At 40.1% G+C, this 24,119-nt stretch overlaps 1 protein-coding gene across 8 annotated transcripts in view; it reads left to right on the top strand.

Moving 5' to 3' along the window:
* The window catches only part of NOVA1 (NOVA alternative splicing regulator 1), a 232,257-nt gene that overhangs the window by 146,308 nt on the left and 61,830 nt on the right, over window positions 1–24,119 (top strand). For all 8 annotated transcript variants that reach the window (XM_090033529.1, XM_090033535.1, XM_090033534.1 and 5 more), the window contains one exon: window positions 15,401–15,567. In XM_090033529.1, the coding sequence (XP_089889655.1) occupies window positions 15,401–15,567 (167 nt within the window). The remainder of the gene's footprint in view (window positions 1–15,400; window positions 15,568–24,119) is intronic.

Below are 24,119 nucleotides of genomic sequence, written 5' to 3'. Positions count from 1 at the left end.
AAGTTAACTTTTAAATGTTTCAGTTAGTGGGAATTTTTAGCACTTCCTTTGGGAGGCTTACAAAATATACTGTCTTTCAATGTCATGAAGTTTTATCAGCTATGAAATTTTAATTTGCTTTTTCCTCAGTTTCATTCTATTTTACTTATACTGTCACCCTTTTAAACACTAAGAGTAAGTCTTCAAGGTGCTGAAGGTTGTTTCAGTTTGGAGGAGAAACTGGTGATGGAGTCAGTGGCATGTGCTTTTGAATGAGTCCTACAAAGACATTAACTGAGAACATACACATTTGTGTTTTTCCTGAACAGAGTAATTAAACAAAGGTAGACCATATGTTTTGTTCTCAGTGGCCACATCTATACTTTCATTAACGTGCTGTAGTTACTGCACATTAAGTGTAGTACTTGATTATACAAGTACTAAATTTAATGCACAGTAACGATGGCATGTTAATGAAAGCATAGATGCAGCCACTAAGAAGAAAACAAATAGTCTACCTTTGTTTAGTACTTGTATAATCAAGTAGCACCAGCGCACACCTTTTTAGTATCATAATAATTATGTGCAATAGCGTGTTAGCACTGTTTCTGCTGTTACATGCTACTGCACAGTATTAAGCTACTATGCAGCTAGTGTCTCATGTAAATGCACCCAGTTTAAGCCTCTTTCAGCCACCACTAAAGCCAGTAAGCTGTCTTTCCAGATGTTTTCTAGATCTCTCATGTATTTGTGGCATTCTTTTCTCTGTTTCCCAGTTTTTTTCAGCCTCTCCTTCAAGGTTCACATATCTTTCCAATACAATAGCCGCAGAAACTCCTTTGTTCACATATGTCTTTTTTGCATGGTGACGTGCTTGTGTTTTATGTGGAGGTCACTATTATTTTTATAAAGAAGCACAGTTGTTTCTTGTACAGCTGTCAAATGAATAGGACTAGTTATATGCCTCAGTTTCAGTGAGTGCTAGTCCAAGCTATAAACAAATAACTCCTTGTCCTTTATATTAGTCAAATATTTATAATTACCATCATCTCCTTTAAAATTTGTGTTCAAACAAGATACTCGTTCCATTCTTTTAATCATTCCCCATAAATTCATCCAGCTTCTTAAGCATTATTTTTATTGCATCATTACCACCTCCATTTCTTGCTTATGCCCACAATAGGACATTTCTTCAAACTATTAACCTCAGGCCTAGATTTGTAAATCACTCTTGTGATCTGATTGTAGTGGAGTAAATATTACAAGTTGCTATACAACTTCAAAAAATCAATACATTTCAAACCTTGTTTGGCTACTTTGGAGACTTTGAACCCATTGAGTTTCACTATCAGTTGTACCTACCGTGTCCTAAAATCAGTCAGAGCAAAATAATTTGGTGAATATTTTATAAGTATTTGCAAGAATACTTAACTGTATTAGTTAGTGTATCTAACCCTGCCGTCTGGCATTACATTTCATGAAATGTCTTGTATAGTTGTGGAGACTTTTAATGTTTCACTAAGCATTTTATGATATAGTTAGGGGGGGATGGGGAAATGTCACACAGTATCGTAGTGTTTCTGAATACTTTTTGTTCCTATGTCAAATGTTTCAGAATCCTTAAAGAGGTTAGTCTGGATATAAAGATATCACGTTGTATATAATAGGACCTTCCAGTTGAGGTAGTCCTTATTTAAACTCTGAGTTAACATGGATGATGATCAGCAAAGTAGTTAACATATTTCAATGTACAGGGCTGTAGAAATTTAAATGGTACCAAAAGTTAACAAATTTCCTTTTAAAAATTATGATCCTCACATGTCTATAATTATTTTCTTCAAATTTGATGGTATGAGTAGTTGTGTTGTATTATATATCTATTATAAGTATTGCTAGGTAGGTGGCTTCCCAAATCAGGATGTAAATGACATAATTGTTTCATATTTATACTAGATCTCCCATTAAAACTGGTGTTTATTTCCTAATTGCTACTTACTTAATATATAGGAATATTACACATAACTGTTTCCATACTTGTTGAAGTACATCATGCTGTCCATACTACTGTAGAATGACAGAAGGTTTCCTTTGCTCCAGATATTCCTAGAACTACTTAGTTTCTTATTTCCTTTAAAAGGAATCTTATTTTTCAAAAATCGCATACTTTACCCACCAACTTTTCCCATTTTGTGGGTATGTGCCTTGTGATTGTTCTTCATTGAAGATATGGAAATATTTTTTAAATTATATTCATACATTCAGTTTCACCAGACTCTTCAAGTAAATGAAATAATAATTTGAATGTGGATAGGTTCAGCTTCAGCATTGTAAAAAACTATAGTGCTTTGTAATGGGCCTGAGTGTAGCAGAGCTTGGCATATAGGGGGCTAGAGGGCAGAGATGAGGATCATAGCAAAGTAGGGTTGAAATGCACCTCAGGACATCATCTAGTCCAGTGTTTCTCAGCTTGTGGGTCACGTCCCAAAAGTGGGTTACAAGAATATTTGAAAGGGCTGTAAGTCCCAGAAAAAATCAGGAAAGCACAGGTTTCCCTTTGCAGACTGGTAACATTCCAGCCTGCAAGGAGCTGCGTGGGGCAACTGGGGGCTGTGCATGCACACGCATGTGACTGGCATGCAGCCAGGCAGGGTCATGGGAGCAGCCCCAGCAGCTGGATATAGATAAATCTGTGCGAAGCGGGGTTGGATGTCAAGGGCTTGGGGACTGTCGGGGGGGTGTGAATGGGATGGGAGGGGGGGGCAGGTGCCTTCTGGCACTGGGGGGGAAGGTGGCCATGTACTGAGGTTGCATCAGGGAGGGAAGGTGCCTGCCCCTCCAGTGGGGGAAGGGGGGGGGGGTCCTTCGAGGGTGGCAGGAAACTGCCTACCTGCGACAGCATCACCGGGGTTAGTGCCCATACTTGCAGGGGTGGAGCACTCAGAAGACACTGTCCAGGGGGCAGGTGAGGCCATGACCAGGCTGCCTGATATAGCACAGGAGCCCCAACCCAGGGCAGAGGGTGCCACAGGCCTCCCTTCCTCCTCTCTCCAACCCATGTCAGGATCAGTCTCACTCCACTGCCAGGCCAACTGCATGAGCCAGAGCTGCTGCAATCACCATGCTCTCTCCCAAGTGGAACACAACCAGTTGAGGGCTCCCTCTGGCAGATCTTGGGGGACAGAGGGCTGCAGGTTGGGAGTGAGGGTCACTGGCATGGCCTGGAGCGGGGGGAAGGGGACTGTAGGTCAGGAGTGAGGGGCACCAGCAGGTCCAGGGATCCGTGACTTGGGAATGAGGGGCACCATCACAACCAGGGGGCTATGGTTTGGGTCTGGCCATTGATGCTTGCAAATGGGTCCTGATACAAAAAAGGTTGAGAATCTAATCCAACCCCTTCTCAAAGGAGGACCATCCCCAGCTGTATCATGCCAGTCAAGGCCTTGTCTAGCTGGGTCTTAAAAACTTCCAAGGATGGAGATTCCACAGCTTCTCTGGGTAACCTGTTCCAGTGTTTTACAACCCTCCTAGTGAGAGAGTTTTTCCTTATATTTAACCTAAACTTCCCTTCAGTCAGTCAATCAGCAAATGCATATTTGCCAAGTCACGCAGTAGCATCTTCAGTGACCATGTGTGTAGTTCCTGTAGTCTGCCACTGAACTTAGTCAGCAGGCAGCCATCAAGGGTATGCAACTTGGTGTGTGTTTTGACATAGCTTCAGTTTGGATTGTCATGAAGACCCCAAAAGTGGAGACTGGCTATGCATAGACCTTGCCCTGTCCGCTGCACTTCCCTTGCTGCGACTTGAGACCGTTGCTCTGTCATCTGTGACCACTGGTAACAATCTAGTTGCATGGTCTTTGTAACCACCATTTAGGGAAATTAAACCCACCTAAGACTTCTCTTTTAAATGAGCCCAGTTCCTTCAGCCTCTCCCTGTAAATCATATGCCCCAGTCCCCTAACCATTTTTATTGCTCTCTGCTGGACTCTCCAATTTCTTTACATCGTTGCTGTAGTGGAAGACCCAGAACTAGACACAGCACTCCAGAAGTGTCTTCACCAGTACTGAATAGAGGGAAATAATCACTTCCGTCTATCTGCTGGCAATGCTCCTCCTAATGCTAATGCAACCCAGTATGCCATTATCTGTCTTTGCAACAAAGGCACTCTGTTGGCTTATATTTAGCTTATTGTCCACTGTAACCCCCATATTCTTTTCTGCAGAGCTGCTGTTTAGCCAGTCAATCCCCAGCAGGTACTGGTGCATGGGACTGATCTGTCCTAAATGCAGGACTTTGCACTTATCCTTGTTGAACTTGGAGGGCACGTCCGGACAAGCGCGGATGTGCAGTATGTGGCACCACAGACCCATCCACAGTGTCGCACGTGCAGGTGTTCCTTGCAGTGGGGGGATGGGAGGCTTTTGATCCTAGGAGATCTGGGAGTCAAAAAAACCCACACCAAAAATCAGGGCAGTGCACATAGCGGCAGCATGCATTGCCCAAAGTGGGAGCTTGGCCAGCCAAAGGCACACTTTGGCTGCTGACCAGAGGCCCCCAGATAAGCCTGCTGAGGCCAACGTAGTTACTGGCCCGAGTCTGCCCTATCCCATGAGTAACCTTCTGCGCTCCAGAGTGTGTGTGACATGGACATTCCCCAGGGACAAGTAGCAGTGGCACAAGGGTTTCCGCTGCTATTTGTCTGTGGGAAACATGTTCCTGCTCATCTGGATGTGCCTCATAAGACTTCTTTTGGTCCAGTTCTTCACTTTGTCTAGGTTTCTCTGAATGCTGTCCCTACCCTCCAATGTATCTACTGCTCTCCCTCTCTTGGTGTCATCTGCAGACTTGCTGGGGGTGCACTCCATCCCATCTTTCAGGGTGTTAATGAAGATATTGAACAAAACTGGCCCCAGGATTGATCCCTGGGGCACCTGATACCAGCTGCCAGCTAGACATAGAGCCATCGATTACTACCCTTTGAGCCTGATGATACAGCAAGTTTTCTTGCCACCTTTATGGTCCATTCATTCAACCTGGACTTCCTAGTTTTAAGAGGCTCCCTAAGACTGCCAAATAGAATGGAGAGTTTTCACTGATTATTTGCCCTTCTTCCCCCTCAGTTTCTCTTTGTGCTTGCTGTTATTTTGGTTTTAGTTAGTTTCACCTCAGGAATGCTCATCAGTTGCAAGAACAGCACTGTCACCCTGGGGTGATACAGAAAATGGTAGCTATGTTTCTACAGTCAGCCACAACCAATAAGAAGCAGCCTTGCAAACAATAGAAAGTTTTAATGTTGGTTTTATTATACTATCTTTTGTTTTTCCTTGTCTGCATGACTCTGGCAGCCAACCTTGGGAAGCTGTGATTAGCAGTGCCTAAAGCGAGGGGTTTGGATACACGCAGTGATGGCCGAAAAGTTGGCCCAGCCAGTCAGCAGCTCTGGGAGTTTAGTGGGGCAGTGACCTAAATAATGTTGCCTTCCATCCTATCTGGATGAACTGCCACAGTCCTCTCTGGGAGCCAGCGTGTCCTTTGTTTTTTTCCTAGTAAGAGCCTTCAGAATTGTTGGAGACCTCCGGACTGACCCTAGGGTAGATGTTGAAGTAGGACTGTATCAAGCCATTGCCAGCCAGAATCTACAACAGCTCCTTCCATCAAATTCAAGTCATCCTCTGGGCTTCTGAGAACTGACTGGCATCATGGCTTTTCTTCTACTGTGCCTTCAGTAGTTTGATCTTAATGTGACATTGATGCCAGTCACAGTTGTGGTCTCTAGCAACTATTTCAAAGGCAATGTAATGTACTAGTAGATGGCTAGTCCTTAGTTCTTCTGGGTTCTCGTTGCTTCAGATGGCAAGGAGGTCCATTACCTCCAGTTAGCTGACTATTTCATGGGAGTGGCTGAGGGTGCTGACACTGATATTGTGGATGCAGGCTACTGTTTCATAGTTTCATAGTTGGTAGGGTCAGAAGGGACCTGAGCAGATTATCAAGTCCGACCCCCTGCCATGGGCAGGAAAAAGTACTGGGGTCAAATAACCCCAGCTAGGTGATCATCCAGCTCCTGTTAAAGACCCCCAGGGTAGGAGCCACCACCACTTCGCGTGCAAGTTGGTTCCAGATCCTAGTCCCTCTGACAATGAAGTAGCGCCTCCTGATGTCTAGTCTGAATCTACCCTCTGCCACCTTGTGTCCGTTATTTCTAGTCACCCCGGTAGTCCTTGGGGGAACAGGGACTCCCCCAATGCCTCCTGGTCCCCTATGACTAGTTTGTAAATGGCCACTAGATCCCCCCGCAGCTTTCTCTTGTAGAGGCTGAACAGGTTCAGGTCCCTCAGCCTCTCATTGTAGGGCCTGCCCTGCTTCCCCCAATCATGCGAGTGGCTCTCCTCTGGACCCTCTCCACGTTGTCCTCATCCCTCCTGAAGTGCGGCGCCCAGAACTGGATGCAGTACTCCAACTGTGCCCTGACCAGTGTCTCATAGAGGGGGAGGATCACCTCCTTGGACCTGCTCAAGATGCGTCTGTGGATTCATGGCATGGTATGGTTGGCCTTCCTGACCCCACACTGTTGACCCATGTTCATTTTGGCATCAGTAATGACTCCAAGATCCTTTTCTGCCTCTGCACTGATGAGAAGGATGTTCCCCAGCCTGTAGGTATGCTGCTGGTTCTTCCTCTCCAGGTGCAGCACCTTGCACTTTTCAATGTGTTGAACCCCATCCTGTTGTTATTCGCCCACCCCTGTAACCTGTCTGGGTCTGATTGCAGCCTATTCCTCCCTTCTAGTGTGCCCACATCCCCCCACATCTTAGTGTCATTTGTGAATTTGAAGAGAGTGCTTTTTTACTCCCTCGTCCAAGTCACTGATGAAGATGTTGAACAGTGCAGGCTTGAGGACTGAGCCCTGGGGGATTCCACGGCCCACATCTCTCCAGGTTGAAAATGACCCATCCACCATCACTCTATGAGTCCGGTCCTCCAGCCAGTTAGTGACCCATTTGACTGTGTACATGTTGACGCCACACTCCTCTAGTTTTTTAAATGAGAATGGGGTGAGAGACAGTGTCAAAGGCCTTCCTAAAGTCCAGAAAGACTACGTCCCCTGCTACCCCTGCGTCTAAGGATTTCGTGAGCTGGTCATAGAAGGCCACCAAGTTGGTCTGACAGGATCTGCCTCTAAGGAACCTGTGTTGGTTGCCCCTAAGCATAATTTCCCTCGCTGGTCCCTTGTGGACATGTGCCAGGATAATTGTCTCAAAAGTTTACCCAGGATTGAGGTAAGACTAGCTGGCCTATAGTTCCCCAGGTCCTCCTTCCTTCCTTTTTTGAAAATGGAAACCATGTTGGCCCTTTTCCAGTCTTCTGGCACCACACCAGAGCACCACGAGTGCTCATAAAACCATGCCGGGGTCCCGCAAAGACCTCTGTTAATTCCCTCAGCACTCTGGGGTACACATGGTCAGGACCAGCTGATATAAATATGTCCAGTCCCTCCAGAAGTTCCCTGACTAAATCTTCACAGACCCTAGTCCTGGGTGTTCCTCCCCTGGGGCCTGGTCCTGGTGGGGGTGCTGATCCGGTCCCAGCTCAGGAAAATGGAGGCAAAGAAATTGTTAAATTAGTTAGCTTTGTCATCTGGTGTGACGACCAGATTTCCTAGTGTGTCTTGTGGAGGCCCCACGTTACCTGGTACCTTGTGTTTACCCCCTATGTATTTAAAAAAGGACTTCTTGTTGTCCTTGATCCAGGTAGCTAGTTCCAGTTCCATCTCCGCCTTGGCCTTCCTGACTGCCCCCCTGCAGCCCCGAGCAACTGAGGTATAGTCCTCCCTGGTGATGGCCCCTCCCTTCCATTGGGTGTACACCTCCCTTTTAGCTAGGAGACATTCCCGTATGCTTTTGGTGAGCCATGGGGGCTTTTGCACCCTCGTGCCCCCTTTGATCCGTGTTGGGATTATCTCCCTTTGGGCTTGGAGGATCATCTCCTGAAGGAATGACCACTCTTCTTGGACACCTGACTCCCCTCTGCTCCTGGATCTTAGTGCCTCCCCAACTATCTCCTTACCTCATTGAAGTCCACCCTGCTAAAGTCCAGGGCTGCTGCAGGCCTTTTCCGCCTTGCGCTGGATACTGAATTCCAGCAGGCAATGATCGCTGTCGCCCAGGTGGTGGAGCACCCGCAGCCCCTTCACCAGGTCATCGCCTGTGCTATGTTAACATGCTCGAAAGTCCGCAACACTGGTCCACTATATAAGGAGCCAAGTCTTCAGCAAAATAGGTGTGGCACACCTTCACTCCTGGATGTAAATAGGCAAGGTCATATATCATTGAGGTCCTATAACTGGAGCAGTGAAGTTCAGTGAGTCACAGAAGTGACTCCTCTGAGCAGTGGGGGTATAGGAAGTGAAATACTACAGGATGCCAGAGGAGTGACCAGTTTCTTATCACGCACTGCTACATGATGTAAACTTTACATGAAGTTCTTCACAGTCTAGCATTTCAAAATTATTAGTGTTCTTTTTCTGGGGCAGAATGGCCCTTTTTGAAACATTTAATTGGCTGTGCCATCATTTTTTGGTATCCCTTTAAAGGCACTTAGAATACTTCAAATGTTACATGTACATTTATGTTGGGTAATGTGTAAATATTAAGAATAATATAAATTCTCTGCCAGTTCTATGTGCTTGACTTGCAGATGCTCATAAGGAAGGGCATGTGAAGATTGATAGACAGCACAGGATACATTATAGTATATTTCAGTTACAATCCTAGTTGTACAAAATATCTTTGAGGCTAGGGGCATCAATCCCTTCTAGTACAGAAAGTGTATCCCTATTTCTAGCTTTTCCTCCTTTGCATTCATAGAGAAGTATTTTTATCAGGAAAGCAGAAAGGTGGTTGTTTTGAGTACCTGTACATGAATAGGACTACATGTGCAGCTCTTTTCTTCTGTTATGAAATGGGTTGTGTGATTCCATGAACTCATCTTTTTTTCCCCAGGCAAGGAGGCCTGTGAGGTGACATGCTCATCTGTGAAAGAAGAGGGTCCCTATGTCAGGCTGAAGTACTCTTCTAGAAAAGCTTAGGGAAACAATGAAGAGCTCCTAACAAACTGAATTTATACTTTCTAAGTAAGGAAAAATAAATGCAGTGTAAAGCCAAGGGAATGGAATGAGAATCCTATAAGAAATGAGATGGAAAAGGTGACTAAAACTGATGCCTTTAACATTATAGTATTGTAATATTTTCTTGTTCCTTAAATATGCTTTACACTTCAGTAAATATATGTAGTATGTGTAGTATATATTCCATATTTTGGATATTTATCATTGATGTATTTGAATGTTGTACTTAAATAACTGTACCCGCAATAAATTATATATGGCCAAGAGGTTTCACTTTGGCATAGTTGTGATGTATACTAAAATTATATGATTACATTAAAATAAAACTATGTTTCCTTGTTGGGATTTATATAAATATATTGATAAAAGATTTACCACTAAGCAGCCATTAATTATTGACAATATATTGCAGTTGTATGGTGTACGTTCCCATAGACTGGTTTCGCATCAAAATTTCTGTGTTATTGGCAGGGTATGCAAATGTGGTTTATAGTTGCAATGGTTCTTAAATTTTAATCCAACTGTGTAAGTATCACAATCTATTGATACTCTCATCATGTGTTAAAAGAATGAACCTGTAGGGCTCTAGAGTTACAAGGCTGCAGCATTTATGATTTGCCAAACCAGAAGCTAAAAATAAATCAGCCGATGAGAAGATGTGAGATTAGCTTTAATTTAGTTAGTTTTACCTCCTGCATCTGGCTTTTTACTTTTCTGTATAATCAAAGAAATTGACAGGCTACTCTGAGAAAATGTAGTGAAATTTAATTAGTAGAGATATTGAGATCACCAATTGCTGGTAATGTATTATGCTTTTCTGCTTTTTAAATGCCCTTTAGAATTAATATAAAAGCACAATGAAAATGTATAGCTTCCTATAAAAGCCTAAATATCCTTTGATTAATAAGCAAAACATATTCCAAAGAATGTAGGCTAAGATTCAGCAAGGTATTTGAGCAAATGCTAAACTTTTAAGTATGTGACACTGCCAGTGGCTACAGAGGAGCTACTTAAATGCTTCCTGAATTAGGGCTTCACAGAACATTTAAAGCTTGGGGCTAAAAGTTTTCAGCTAGGCCTTGTCTAAACTGCATCTATAGCAAACCAAGGAGCACCACCAGGAAGTATATTGGACCACCTTGTTGTCACTCAGTGCATGTCAAAAGCAGAAATTAGCTCAGATTCTGTATCCTAGGAACTCCTGTTGACCATGCTGAATAGACATGTCAGTGATGATCCAAGGCTCACCACAGAAGCCAGGTAGAGCTGCCCAAAGTTGCTAAGCCTTCTTGAAAGTCAAGTCTAAAAAGTTATGTTTAATAATACTGCCCTGTGGCATTAGATCCAATGGACTATTTTTTAAATGTTGCAGAAAAGAATTAAAAAAGCAATCTTAACTTTCATTAAAATCTTTCCTTTCTTTTTAAAGTATTATAACTTGGCTTTAAAGTTGTCTTTACACTGAAAGCTGGCATACAATTTTATAATCCAGGAAAAATTCCACAGAATGGAAACACATGTTTTCTTCGAAAAAAAAACAGAGAGTTTTATTTTAAATGCTAGCTAGTGCATAATAATAATAATTCTGTAATGCTCTAATATTAGGATTGGCAGAAAAAAAAGATCATTGTAAGTGGAAGTTGGTCATTTTATATTCAAAGCAGGAGAGTTTGCAATCTTTTCTGGATCAACTGAGAGGATTCATTAAAATAAGCCCTTATAAAATTATTTTAAATAAAATATATTACTGTAAAGTTGTCATAAGTATCACAAGTGGTTTGTGTTCTAGGTAAACTTTTGCCTCTTAAGAATACTACCCATTTGCAAACTGTATTTGAAAAAGTTAACGAAGGCTTGCTTATAAAAACATAGATTCCCTGTAAGTTAATTATTTTTTTAAATCCTGAGTAAAAAATGGACAGCTACTCTATGCAGGAAATGACACGTTCTGACTTTTGTAACAGTCCATGTAATATGATTGTTTTTAAATTTGATATCTATATGCAAAATTCAGTCCAATATTTTGATGTTACTTGTACACTCACAAAAAACCCCATGTTTCTACTTTTTTGAGTTGGCATAATGATAATGAGAGCTGGTTATGCTTATACATCTCCTATTTAGTCTATAGTGATGATAATGTTTATTAGAGAAGAGTATGTTTTAAGAGTTACCACTTCAAAAAGTTTCTGAAATGCAAATATAGTTCTTTCATTTTGTGAGACCAAATTGTTGCAATTTGGAATATATAGCTCTTTTTCCACTAATCTACAGAATAAAATGTATCTTAGATAATTAACTATGACAGGACATACATACTGAAAAAATATATTTTAAAATGATACACTGCTGAATATATTGAAGATACATTACATATTCAAAATTTTCCCCACAACCATTTTAAAATTAGAATTTTGCTTCAAAGATGTTTCTTCAAATTATATTAAATGAATAAATTAAGTATATGTATGCAAATACTTGAATTTTTGTTAGTAACAGTTCGCAAAAGGAAATAGATCCAACCGTTAAACAACTGGAAGTGATAAATAATCTGGCAGTTTACTTTAGACACTAATGGAAACTAAAAGCTTTTAAAATGACAGAAATCTCACCAACTTTGGTGATTCATAGGCCCATTTTTGTTACACAGGTTGATCATATAGCTGACAGTTTTCCTTTTGCGTGACTCTCTCCTGTAAATTATTGTACTGTGTTATCTGAGTGAAAAGCCATTAGAGTTGTGGGGAAGAATATGACAACATCTCTTCAAAGGATTAAAGCAATTCCCAACAGTAAATGTACAATTTTCCCACACTCCCTCCTCCTCTTTTTTCTAGCAGCTTCCAATGGAAGTCACAAAATTTAATCCTCAAAGAAAATGTACTACTATTGTGAACCTTTTCAAAACTGTCTCATACACTGAAATTTATTTTTGCACAATTGTATTTCTTCATGGCACAGTGATTTTCCATTTACTACTTTCTGGTTTATACATGCTGAAATGAAGGAGAGTTGGTCTGTTGTATGACATGGTGTGTATTATATTAAATTGCAGCTTCTAAAACAGCACAGATTGCAGGATACCTTTTGGTCACTCAGTGCCAAGTCTAATGAAATATCTATTTAGCTTTGACTGCTTTCCTTACCACTGTTTTGACGGTAGCCATCCCTGTAAGTGCTCTCCCTATCAGGCTCCAGTAGCTTGAATGCAACCTGATCTCTGTTTTGTATAAATGTGTTGTCTGCTGAGCTAGAGAACACTTGCATTAGCTACATTGATCAATCCACATACTTCTCATCATTTAGTAGACAATTAATACTGCAGTGTAAAGGCTCCCCAGAGCACTTGGTTAGAGCTGGATCACTTTACACAAAAACCACAGGAGTTGTACATGAAAGGAGAAAAAAATCTAGCTAAGAGAAAAAAAAGAAAAGCATGAGAAAGCAACCATAGACCAAATTATGCTGTAATTCAGTGGTTGAGCTTCCAGCCTGATGCCTCTGAAATTATATTGCTTTCTGTTGAAATACTATGTAAAAGTTCCATCCTGCAAGTTGATGGGAGGTTGGCTTTTGTTGTCATTGTCTTTTAATTTTATTTTGACAGTATTATAGTGAAAAAAGAACATCATAATACTGAACACATCATTGTATCTGATGTTTCTGAAATATGTATGCTTTGTTTTTACGGCCACATAACTTGTTGCCAAAAGTGATGTTAAAATGAATTATAATATGAAATTAAAAGGTATGGATAGGATGGGGTTTCTTAAAAAAAAAAAAGACTGATTCACCTGTTTTAGTCTTAATTTGAGCAAATATTTCAGTAGAGGGATGATCAGTGTGATGTAATTCATTGCTGTGGGGCAAACTGTGCTTAATGCAGTTGTTAACTGATCTGTTTTTTAAAACCATTTGCATTTTTAAGTGCACTTGGATAAATTGTCTTTGTGGTATGAGGTCTAGAACAGCATGCTGGTTAATGTTTCATCTTTAGAAACCATAAGAAATTAAATAAGAGACATTTACTAAGAAGGGGCAACATGCTCGTGCAGTGGATAAGGTACCTACTTTATAGACTTCTGTTTCAGTGTGTGGCTGAGAGAATAGCTTTTGTAAAGCTGTATTGCTCCCTCCTTTGGTAAGGGCAGAGCCAAAGATATAGATTAGGTCTCTTTCTGCTTTGCTTACAGGTGCACATTGCACATGACTCCAGACAATTTATAAAATGATAATATAGGCCAATGTGATTTTGTCCTTATTTCAAAAGTATTTGTAAACATGATAGAATATATTTTGTCATGTATATTTGGGATTCCTCTAAACTGTAGTGTTGGCCTGTTTTTATAAAGTAGACAGCTGAATTTGTAATCAGATTTTCATTTTAATGGGGCATGTCTAGCCCTCTCATTCTGTTCCAAATTAAGTATTTTTGAAGAAAAGAAATAGAAATTATTAATCTGTGCGTGTATGAATTTCTGCGAGCCTGAACTGTTGTATTTTGAATGTTACAGATTCAAAGCAGTTGATTTGATCAGTTATATAGCCTAACTTTTTCAACTGAAAGTCATTAAAATAGCAAACATTTTCCTTTCTCCTTTATTTAAACCCCAGTAGGACCCCCATTTGCTTGTTTCCAAAAATGGAGTGAATTTGATGGAGCTTTTTTGAATGACAGGGTAACATGCAGTGTGGGACAGGTGCATGGTTTATTATGCAGTGTAGGGCAGGTGGATGATACTATTATTTATATCACAATAATAGATTGAGAATGCATTTAGAAAGTTACTAGCTATACAAGAAAAGACCAGATATTTAGTTATGCTTTAAGGCGACAGTTGGCAACCTTTTCAGGCAGCAGGCTGGAATGACCCAGTTCAGTCCAAAGTGGATTGGTTCTAGGACTCAGCTGCCACTGCTTTTCCCTGCTGCGGTATGACCCAGCAAAGCATCCTGCTGCTAACCCCCAACCCCCTCAATGAATACTGACAAAACCCCAGCTCTGCAAGCCAAATCCAGCCTGTGGGCTGTACATTGCCAACGCCTGCCTAAGGTTAAGTCAGACAAAGCCATCAGCTGAGAAGAATATAGCCATCAAAAAGTTTTCCCAAAAATTAAGTATTAAATTAAGTCTTCTTTTTTGGGGAAGTGAAAACTTCATTTGTGTGTTTAGCAGCCTATTGATGGATCTAATCAAGAAATCTGACCCCAAAATAGTAGTTCTTGGAAGTCTAGACTTGAAAGACTTTTTCTGGAAAATTTTGATACCTTAATCATCATTGAAATCATTTTTTTAATAGTCATACCTACAATCTCTAATTATGGATCAGATCCAATTCTGCTGACCGTTATACCCATTATATACATAATGAAAATATAGCTTTTGTCTTGGTTTCAGATTCTTTGTGTATGACCTGCTGAATCCTCAAGTCAAAGATGAAGTTGAATTATTCTTATATGCTAGGAATGAGAGTGATGCTAGGAAGGAGAGGCAGAAACTAGAATTGGTGAGAAAGAGGACTTCTGTGTAGCAAGAGACTGGAGAGAAGGGACAAATTGCTGTTCATAGGCACAGTATGTCTGGGAATCAGTGGTGGATGGTACTAGACCTAGCAGACTGAAGAGAACCCATGTGGTAACTCAAGATGAGGAATGGCTTGAGGGCTGTTCTGCTTAAGGGAATCATTTTCTCTCTAGTTCAGAAACGGTTGTGATTTCTCCCTGAAGACCTGATAGTCTGACATACAGAATAAATATTCTATCTATATTATTGGATAGAGCTACTTTAATGCTTGTCTTAAACATTATTTAATGTTTTAGCATAATCCCAAATCAAGCTGGAATCTTAATAGTTTTTGAATAATGTTCAGAAGTTTCCTCTTATTTCTAATTAGGATTGCAACATTGTTTCTTTCTTTTTTCCCATTTATAATACTGTATGTATCATATTTTATTTATTTTCTGGGTAGTCATTAATATGCCTTAGCCACTTTTGAGCAAATAGCTAGGTAATTAGGACTAAAAGTTTACACAGATAAATGTAAGAGCTGTATCAACAGAAGTTACCCAAAACAATTGCACATGATATTAACTTAAAATTATTTTTAAACTTTGAAAATTTCTTCCCTATTTTCACTTAACCAACTGTTGCTACATTTACCTTTTAATGTTGCCTTTTAATAATTAGGTGTCCATGTTCAGTCACAATTCAAACAATTGCTTGAGATATTGACAAATCCGTGGGCAAGCATCTAATATAAGGTTTGATTGCAATAATAGTTCTCTCTTTACAGGTACTACAGAGCGGGTGTGTTTGATCCAGGGAACAGTTGAAGCGCTGAATGCAGTACATGGTTTCATTGCTGAAAAGATTCGAGAAATGCCTCAAAATGTGGCCAAGACTGAGCCAGTCAGCATTCTGCAGCCCCAGACCACTGTTAATCCAGACCGCATCAAACAAGTGAGTTTTTTGTTGAGAAAACAGAGGCACGTCAGCTGCTTAGAATTAACTGCTTTTTTGAGAAGCCTTAAAGATTTAACATGTAAAGAATCAACATTAAATGTATCTTAAGAGAATGTCAGAGGTTTTATTTTTCAAGAATTTACTGATCTTTTTTGCCTTGTAGTTTATCTATTTATTATTCTCAGTAGGGTTTATACACAATACTTTATAAATTTAAATCAACTATATGATGTATCCATAAATTTATCTTTTTATCTCAGGGAACACTCTTATTTGAAATGGTCAGTCCATTTTAGATTTAAAATATGATCTGTAGATCCTTAAGATATATTACAATTTAGGAAAATTATGCCAATACATTTCTTCACCTTTGTGCATCAAAAAAAGTCTTAGTTATGAATGTCATTTGATAGTCATCTGAATTCTACATAAAAAAAACTTGAAAATTACAAGAATTTGTATTTTCAGCTGTTCCAACTATCCATTTTTAGCATCCTTTTGCATAAATTTTACATGGCTTCTCCAAGTATTATGTTTTGTGTAACTAAGGTAATCACATATGATATATATATATGTATATATATATATATATATAATGATCTAACATCATCTCTGTATTGCATCACATTTTCCAAGAAAACTTAAAACTGGGAAAAATAATGTTCTCTAAGGAGAATGAATTAATGGGGCTAAGTACTTTTAAATCTATAATTTATTAAGTTATTTCTTGAGGAAAAGGAGAAGAGAGAAAATTAAATCAATGAGCATTCAGAGGAAATTTTCTCTTGTTTCTCCTGTATTTGAATGGTCCACTTAATAAGATTCAGTGTCATGCAATGGTTCGTAAGCTGTATGTATTGTCTTTAATTATTTATTCTATGTGCACATGAACATACCCAGAATGTGTATTTGATTATGTACTGCATTTTAAAGTTTTTATTAGCATGAAGCTGGGATAGTTACATTGTTCTAAAATATTAAAAATTTAAATTATTTGAGCCATTGCAGATTACTGTTAATTACCACAAAATCATTTATTCTGTATATGTACATATCTCAGAGGAAAAAAACTGTTATAGAAAGTCTTTAGAGTTTTTTTTAAATCCATAGGACCTGGCTTCCCTATCTAAGTTTTCCTGTAAAACTAGTTTTTCCTTAGTTACCAGCAGTGTGAATGAATATGGTTCAGAGGAAGAGATAGCTAAAAATGTAATGTCTCAAATAGATTTTCTGCATACAAAATGTTACAATTTTAAGTCCCTTGTCTCATGATATAACAAGAAGTAAGTGTTCTGCATTGCAAGGGAAAGCTGATTTTTTCCTTTTTTCAGTAATATAAAGTACTTATTCCTAGTTCAGTCAATAGGACTATGAGATATTGGACTACAGTTCTACTACAAAAATATGCCTAATTACTGCACAAAGGTATTAGGACAACAGATAAATACACTGTAACTTATTGGTTCTGCAGTTTATCATATGAGTCCATAGTTTATGACCTGAAAATACCACAACATATTAGTATGTGCAGCATACAGAAGTATAGGTGTGTGTGTGTATGCAGAGGTATATATACAAATTTAACTATATGTATTTTATAATCGAACTTAAATGACTTCCCATTTCTTTTGTAATCAAGTGATATCTTTGCATGCTAAAATTGCACACTGTAATAATTGGTTTAGCAAATTTAAATTATAAAAACATATTCTCACAGCTCTTTTTTCAAATTGGAATAAGATAAGTCTGTCCTCTAGAGTATGTGTGTGTTTACACACCACATACACTCTTTATAACAGGCATAACACATGTATTTTTTAAAGCTTATATAACTTTTACAAACAGCAATTATGACTTAAAACCTTGATATTATTTTGTTTGGGAGCAAACAATTTGCAGCTTAATGAAACCAGCCAAAGCAAAGCTTAGCATAAGTTTTGGGACAATAATCTTTATGAATTATCATAATTTTTTATTTGTAGAAACTTGAATATGGTTTCTAGTTCTCTAACACAGAACCCTAGTGAAAGGCCAAAATGCTTCACAACATTTCTACCAACCAGGCCTGTGATTATAGAACTGAGTGGACAAATACAGCATTTCATGAGGGTAGCGTTCCCATAGCACCTATTGACTTTTTAGCTTAAGTGTTCAGACAGATACAGATGGTGTAGTGGTAAGCTAGCCCCACTTTTCCATTGTCAACCAGTGAAGAACTGTACCTTAGTGTATTTTGTCACTCGAGACGCTCTCATCTGTGGAAGGAATTGCTCCTATTTATTTTCATGATCAGTAAACTAAAACATAAAAGTTCCGTAACACAATCTGTATTGTCCCACTGTGCAAATGGGCTTTAAAAATCCCAAACACAATTTTTCAATGTAGGCATCCAGTTCCAGAATACTTCATCATTCCACCCCTTTCGTGCTCTTTCCACTAGAAATTTCCCATGCTGTCCACCTAAGAGTTTTTGGAGTCATGTTAGAACTATGGTAGTCCAGGAAATATGCAAGAGGCAAAAAAAGTTGTGAGCAGTATCTTGAGACTTGGAGGTCGTCATTGACCACAAGATGAACATGAGCCTGCAATGTGATGCGGTGGCTAGTAAAGCGACCAAAACTCTGGCTTGCATCCATAGCTGCCTCTCAAGCAAATCCCAGGACATCATTCTCCCCTGTACTCAGCCTTGGTGAGGCTGCAGCTGGAGTACTGAATCCAGTTTTGGGCTCCATAATTCAAAAATGTGGATGTGGAGAAGCTTGAGAGAGACCAGAGGAGAGCCACGCGCTTGATCAGAGGTCAGGAAAACAGACCTTACAATGAGAGGCTGAGAGCTATGGGGCTCTTTAGCCTGGCAAAGTGCAGGCTCAGGGGTGATCTGATGGCACCTATAAGTTTATCAGGGGTGACCACCAGGATCTGGGGGAATGTTTGTTCACCATAGCTTCCCAAGGGATGATGAGGTCGAACGGTTATAAACTACTTCTTGACCATTTCAGGCTGGACATGAGGAAGAATTTCTTTACTGTTCAAGCCCCCAAGGTCTGGAATAGCCTGCCATCGGAGGTGGTTCAAGCACCTACATTGAACACCTTCAAGAGTAAACTGGATGCTTATCTTGCTGGGATCTTATGACCCCAGCTGACTTCCTGCCCTTTGGGCAGGGGGCTGGACTCAATGATCTTCCGAGGTCCCTTCCAGCCCTAATGTCTATGAAATCTTTTATTGGACTAACTTCATGTTTGAGTTAGATTTAGACAATTCTGTGCATTTTTCTTGTGGTCTGAAAAAGAAGCAGGCACTGCTAGGGCCCAAAACAGTCTTCAGGGTTGTAAAATGGGAGAAGAGAGACATTTCCAAGAATAGCTAACAAAAATAAAAATTGTAGAAGAAAGTATAGCTTGCTCAGTGGGAGATTAAGACCATTAAGAAGGGACAAGGTCATAAATACCTGTGGAGTTAAAAGAGATTATCAGAAATCAGGTAAATGATATTGAATTATGGAGCCAATGTACATGTTCAGTCCTTGGTTCGTAGCTTATGAATTTTTGTTCCTACCTTTTCAAGGTGTTTTGTAAATATCCCTTGAGTACAAGGATAGTGAGGTCAGAAATTGAGTGGGGTTTTTTGTGTGAAAACTGTTCTCCTACTGGTTAATGTGTCTCCGTCCTTAATCTTTTCTCTGTGATCATATAGCCCGGTGCATAGTTTTAGTTTAGTTTTACCTGCGTAGTTTCCATAAGTGCATTTGATGCACTGGATGGGATCTATACCATATACCCAGATAAACCCATGCTAGGATAGTCTTATAGGATCTGTGTATTCTGATGGGTTTATTGTGGGAGATGTTGATTATTTTAGCTGTGTTGAAAGGTTGATAATGGGATGGGCTGGATCCCATTTAATGTCTGTTGATCAGTGAGGAATTTGCTTCTGATGATGACTTGGGCAAGTCTAGGTTAAGGAGTTGTTTGAAAGCCAGGAATGGTGGGGCTGGCAATATTTCTCTCAAGAGCTGATATTTTTTGTGCATAGGCTATAATTGTTTGATGATACTTTTTATTGGTTCAAGTGTAGGTTGGTAGGTAACTACTAGAGATTTATAATCATGGGGATTCCTTTTGTAGCAGATCAGTGCCAGGTATTTGGGCACCTCTTGCAAAGATATGGTCTATATCTCTACTGGAGTGTCCTTGTTGTATAAAGGCAAATTTCAGGCTAGCAAGGTATTGCAAGTATTCTTAGAGCAGAGTTGATAGTGTTTGAGGACCTGACTGTAAATTACAGCTTTTTGGTGTGTTTGGGATGATTGCTGGTTTTGTGGATTTAAATCTGGTGGTCTGTGGGCTTTTTGTGCTATAGTGGTTTGTGGGGTGTCATCCCAGTTGTGGAGTGTGGTAACCAGAGAGTTAGTGTAAAAGTATTCCAGAGAAAATTTGTTTGAGATGTGATAGTTGTTAAATCTGTGATGGAAGGCAGTAAGTGAGTCTCAGTGTTGTTTCCAAATGTTGACGTTATAATCTATATAATGTCAGTATAACTCAGGTTTGGTGCGATGATTTTCTAAAATTTCCTCCTCCAGGCAGCTCTTGAAGGTTTGGCATATTGAGGGGCCATCTTTGTGCCCATAGTTATGTCCGTGGTTTAAAGGAATTACTGGTTGTTGAAGATAAAGCTGTGGGTGAGGATGAAGTGGATGATTTGTGCAACTGGACACTAAGAACCAAGTACTGAATACAGATGTTGACATTATGGCTCATTATAACCTACTGAATTAAGGATAAACTCTTTTCACTCCACAGATGTTAACGACCCCTCACCTTTTTAAAGATTGTGATCTTCCACTAATCAAGCTACCCTGTGTTCTGCAGCTTTGTTGTCTATTAGCTACACCTACAAATGCCTCTCTTCTCCTGTTTCACAAACCTGTGCTTCATTCAAAAGCATATCTAAGTCTATTCCAACCCTGCAGTTGGTCCACAAAAATTCTTACCTGAGAGTTGTCACTTCTCTTATTAGTAATCCTTCAATGGGAATTACCCCTCTTCTGCCCCACTGGCTCCAGCCTAGATAGTCATTAGGCAACTCCAACTACTAGTTAGGGTCCCTCAGTATGCCAAACTTCTACTAACCTTAGTTCTCAGCATTCTTCAGATGTCTGGATTCAGTGCTTCATCCTAAAATAAGACAGAAGGCAAATTCTTCTGGTACCCTACTGTCCTAGTACTCTGTCTCCTCTTACAGAGGTGCTAGACTGATTTACTTTCAGGGACCAGAAATTGTATGTGTAGAGCCTGGATAGCAGGCTCCAAGTTATTTTGTTATGTGAAGGTAGTACAGAATACCTTAAATTTCACCTGAAAATTGATCAGCGCTCATTATAAAAATGGATGTAATATGCTGTCTGCTACTAGCTGAGCTGGAAATTCAGGCTAAAAACATATGGAAACCTAAAATTATCAGTGGAAGCAGCCAAATATTCAACCGTTTTGTAAAACAATTTCCTGGGTTACTCCATTTCAGAGTCTTTCTTTTGAAAACCTGGGCCCCAGAGTTTAGGGACAAATTGTACAAAATAAAATGACTAAACTTAAACTTATTTCATAGTTCTACACTGAGTGGCCTGAGGGTCTGAGCGCTACCAAATCCTGTTGAAGTTAATGAAAACTAGATATGGAATTTGAGGTCTAACTTTAGACAACCTAATTTAAAAATGTTGGCCTGAATCCCGGAATGCCCACTTTGGTAATATCCTGGCCAGTTCCTTCTAATCACAGGAGTGCTCAGTAAACTACCTCAGTTTCTTAAAATGAATCTCCTGGAAAATAGCATAATTTATTTTATTATTTAAATCTTAAGCCAGCTGGCTCTATCCCAGATTCTTATCTCTGTTCGGCTTTGGAAATTTAAGGAAATTGCTTCATCTTGGACAAACAAATATAAAACTAGATATTTATGTATATATAGATGAGGGGCAGGCAATTATTTGGGCAAAGGGCCGCTTACTGAGTTTTGGCAAGCCACCGAGGGCCACATGACAGACAGCCCAGGGCAGATTAATATTAATTTTCTAAATTTTTTAGGGGCCCTGTGGGCTGGATAGAATGGCCTAGTAGGCTGCATCTGGCCCCCAGACTGCATTTTGCCCACCCCGATATAGACAGTGTTCACTCTGCATCAGGAGCTACTTAGCACCTTCCCATAAACTTTAAACAGGAAGGTGACAAGATTGAGCCCTGTGTGACATTGTAAGAAAAAGGCTTCGCAAATGAGAAGAATTAGCTATCTAACCACCCTTTAAGCTCTGCTGACAGAATTAACACTACTGCTTTCAAAGACATTCTTTCTATTCATGCTAGTTCTAGGTGTATTATCAAATGCATCTGATCTTTGTTCACTGGTCAGAAGAGATCATTAACAACTGAGACAAATAACATTGCTATACTATATCCATATTTGAATCCTAATTGACAGTCTTAGAATTAGAGGATGACAAATGCTGCTGAAATTGGCTCATCACCTTGTTTTCAGTTAAACTTTCTTTTAGAATGATTTATTATTCTAATTTATAGTTATTATATTAGTCAACAGGCAAAAGTTGGCAAGGTTTCAATGTCAAGAATGATTTCTTAACCAATGGCTAAACCATAGCATATTTAAAAGATACTACCAGTGAGCCATTCGTCAGTGAGGTATGAACTGCATAAATCCATTTCAGATTCCTGGGAAGGAGAAAGAATGAGATGTGGGATGTACCTTCCTTCCAGATCACTTCCCTGTGATTTTCATGGAAGCTCCTGGTTAGCCATCAAGCCCCCAATATATATTGGTGTTCTAGTAGGCTCCAAATCTTTTGCTGAGATGCTGTTCACCCATGGGGACAATCACCATTGTTTGATTCATATATAGAGGTTATATAATTGCAAGCATTTTGTACTAGAAAGTGAAGAGGCCCAACTAACATCATTAAAGCCTTAAATAGTCCCAAGTTAGTTCTTCTAGTTACCTGCCAATTGACGTGAAATTTTGAAATGATATTAAAGGACACAATATAAGATACCAAAATCAGTACAAGTTTACCAACGCTATGAAAGCAAAACTTATTATTTCATTTTTTTTTATCAGGTTCCTTTAAATTATTCCCTGACCCAGAACACTCTTTTTTTTCCTAATTCTATCCTGTAGCCTGTGAGACAACCCTCAGGCCACCAAGTCTGTTTCACTTTTGCTAATTTTTCATCCTTCTCTTTTTTAAGCATGTTTTGTTGTTGTTGAAGTTCTGTCTTATTTTAGTTAAAAACCTTTCTTTGCTGGGTTAATTATGGGCTTTGGTCTACTTTGCACTAAAAGTTGTCACATAAATTCCGTGCCACAAAGTAGGGTATAATAGATCTATAAGAAACAAGCAAAACTGTTTTCTAGACAAAGCAATATGCAAATGATTCTGTCTGAAACAAAGATGTTTATTAATCAGGACATAAACATTGTTCAAAAATTGTTTCTTGTAAGAAAGACATCCTTTTGGCCATACACTTTTCTCGTTTCTTTTAACAAAATGTAGGTGCCGAGAACAAGAGTTTCACCCTCTTCCCTTGGCTTGGTACAGACATTCCAAAAACTTAGCTGGAATCCATCTAAGTTATGCTGTTTACTCTAAGTCCCCTAGGTTAGATTGGGAGGCAACAGAACATGCATCTGCCTTTGTGGGCAGATGCAGGCTGCAGACACTGGCCAATACCAGCAGGTTGGTGGTATTTATTTTTGCCTCCCAGCAGTCTCCCCAGGCTGTCAGACACTGCTGAGCATGACCAAGTGTCTGTGCCACCTGTGATTGGCTGCCCAGTGAACACGTTTTCCCCTGCTGCTACATCATGTCAGCCATAGGCACCTGCCAGTGAAGAGAGGCATGCTGTCTCTGCAGCCCAGTCGAAATCCAGCTCTGTGAGGATGCCCCCACTTGCTGTGGCCTAAGTGTCCATTGGCTTTGTCCAGGATGAAGTGTGGGGGTTTGCCCTAGGCAGGGCAGAGGTGGGGGAGCAGTGAGGCTCACAAGGTGCTGGGGAAAAGGCAGTATCAGCAGGGCAACTTGCATTCCCAATGCAGGGCATCAAGGCACAGATTGTCCCTCCACTGTCTCAGTTCCATCTGAGTCCTGGGACCAATGCTCTGGAACAAATCCAGTAAGGGCTCAGAGGATTCGGCTACCTCTTGAAGCCAGCATCAAGTTCTGAACTGAAGCCTCTTCCCCTGGAGCCCCGGGGAAAGCCACACCTTCCCCACAGGGTGGGGGACAGCCACACCTTTGTGGCTGCAACATCTGGCTGAGGGGTGATTCTAGCATGGAGATCGGGGGCTGCACGGGGAGGGCCATGGATCCCTGTTCAAAAATGTGCTGGACTGAGCTGGTAACTGCCCCTCTCATAGTTTCATAGTAGCTGGGTCAGGAGGGACCTGAACAGATCATCTAGCCTGACCCCCTGCCACAGGCAGGAATGAATGCTGGGTTCACAAGATCCCAGACAGGTGATCATCCAACCTCCTCTTGAATT

The sequence above is a fragment of the Crocodylus siamensis genome, chromosome 2 (genome assembly GCF_052110815.1).
Source record: "Crocodylus siamensis isolate JL-2025a chromosome 2, ASM5211081v1, whole genome shotgun sequence".
Taxonomy (NCBI): Eukaryota; Metazoa; Chordata; order Crocodylia; family Crocodylidae; genus Crocodylus; species Crocodylus siamensis.
This window is presented reverse-complemented; position numbering and strand designations above follow the sequence as displayed.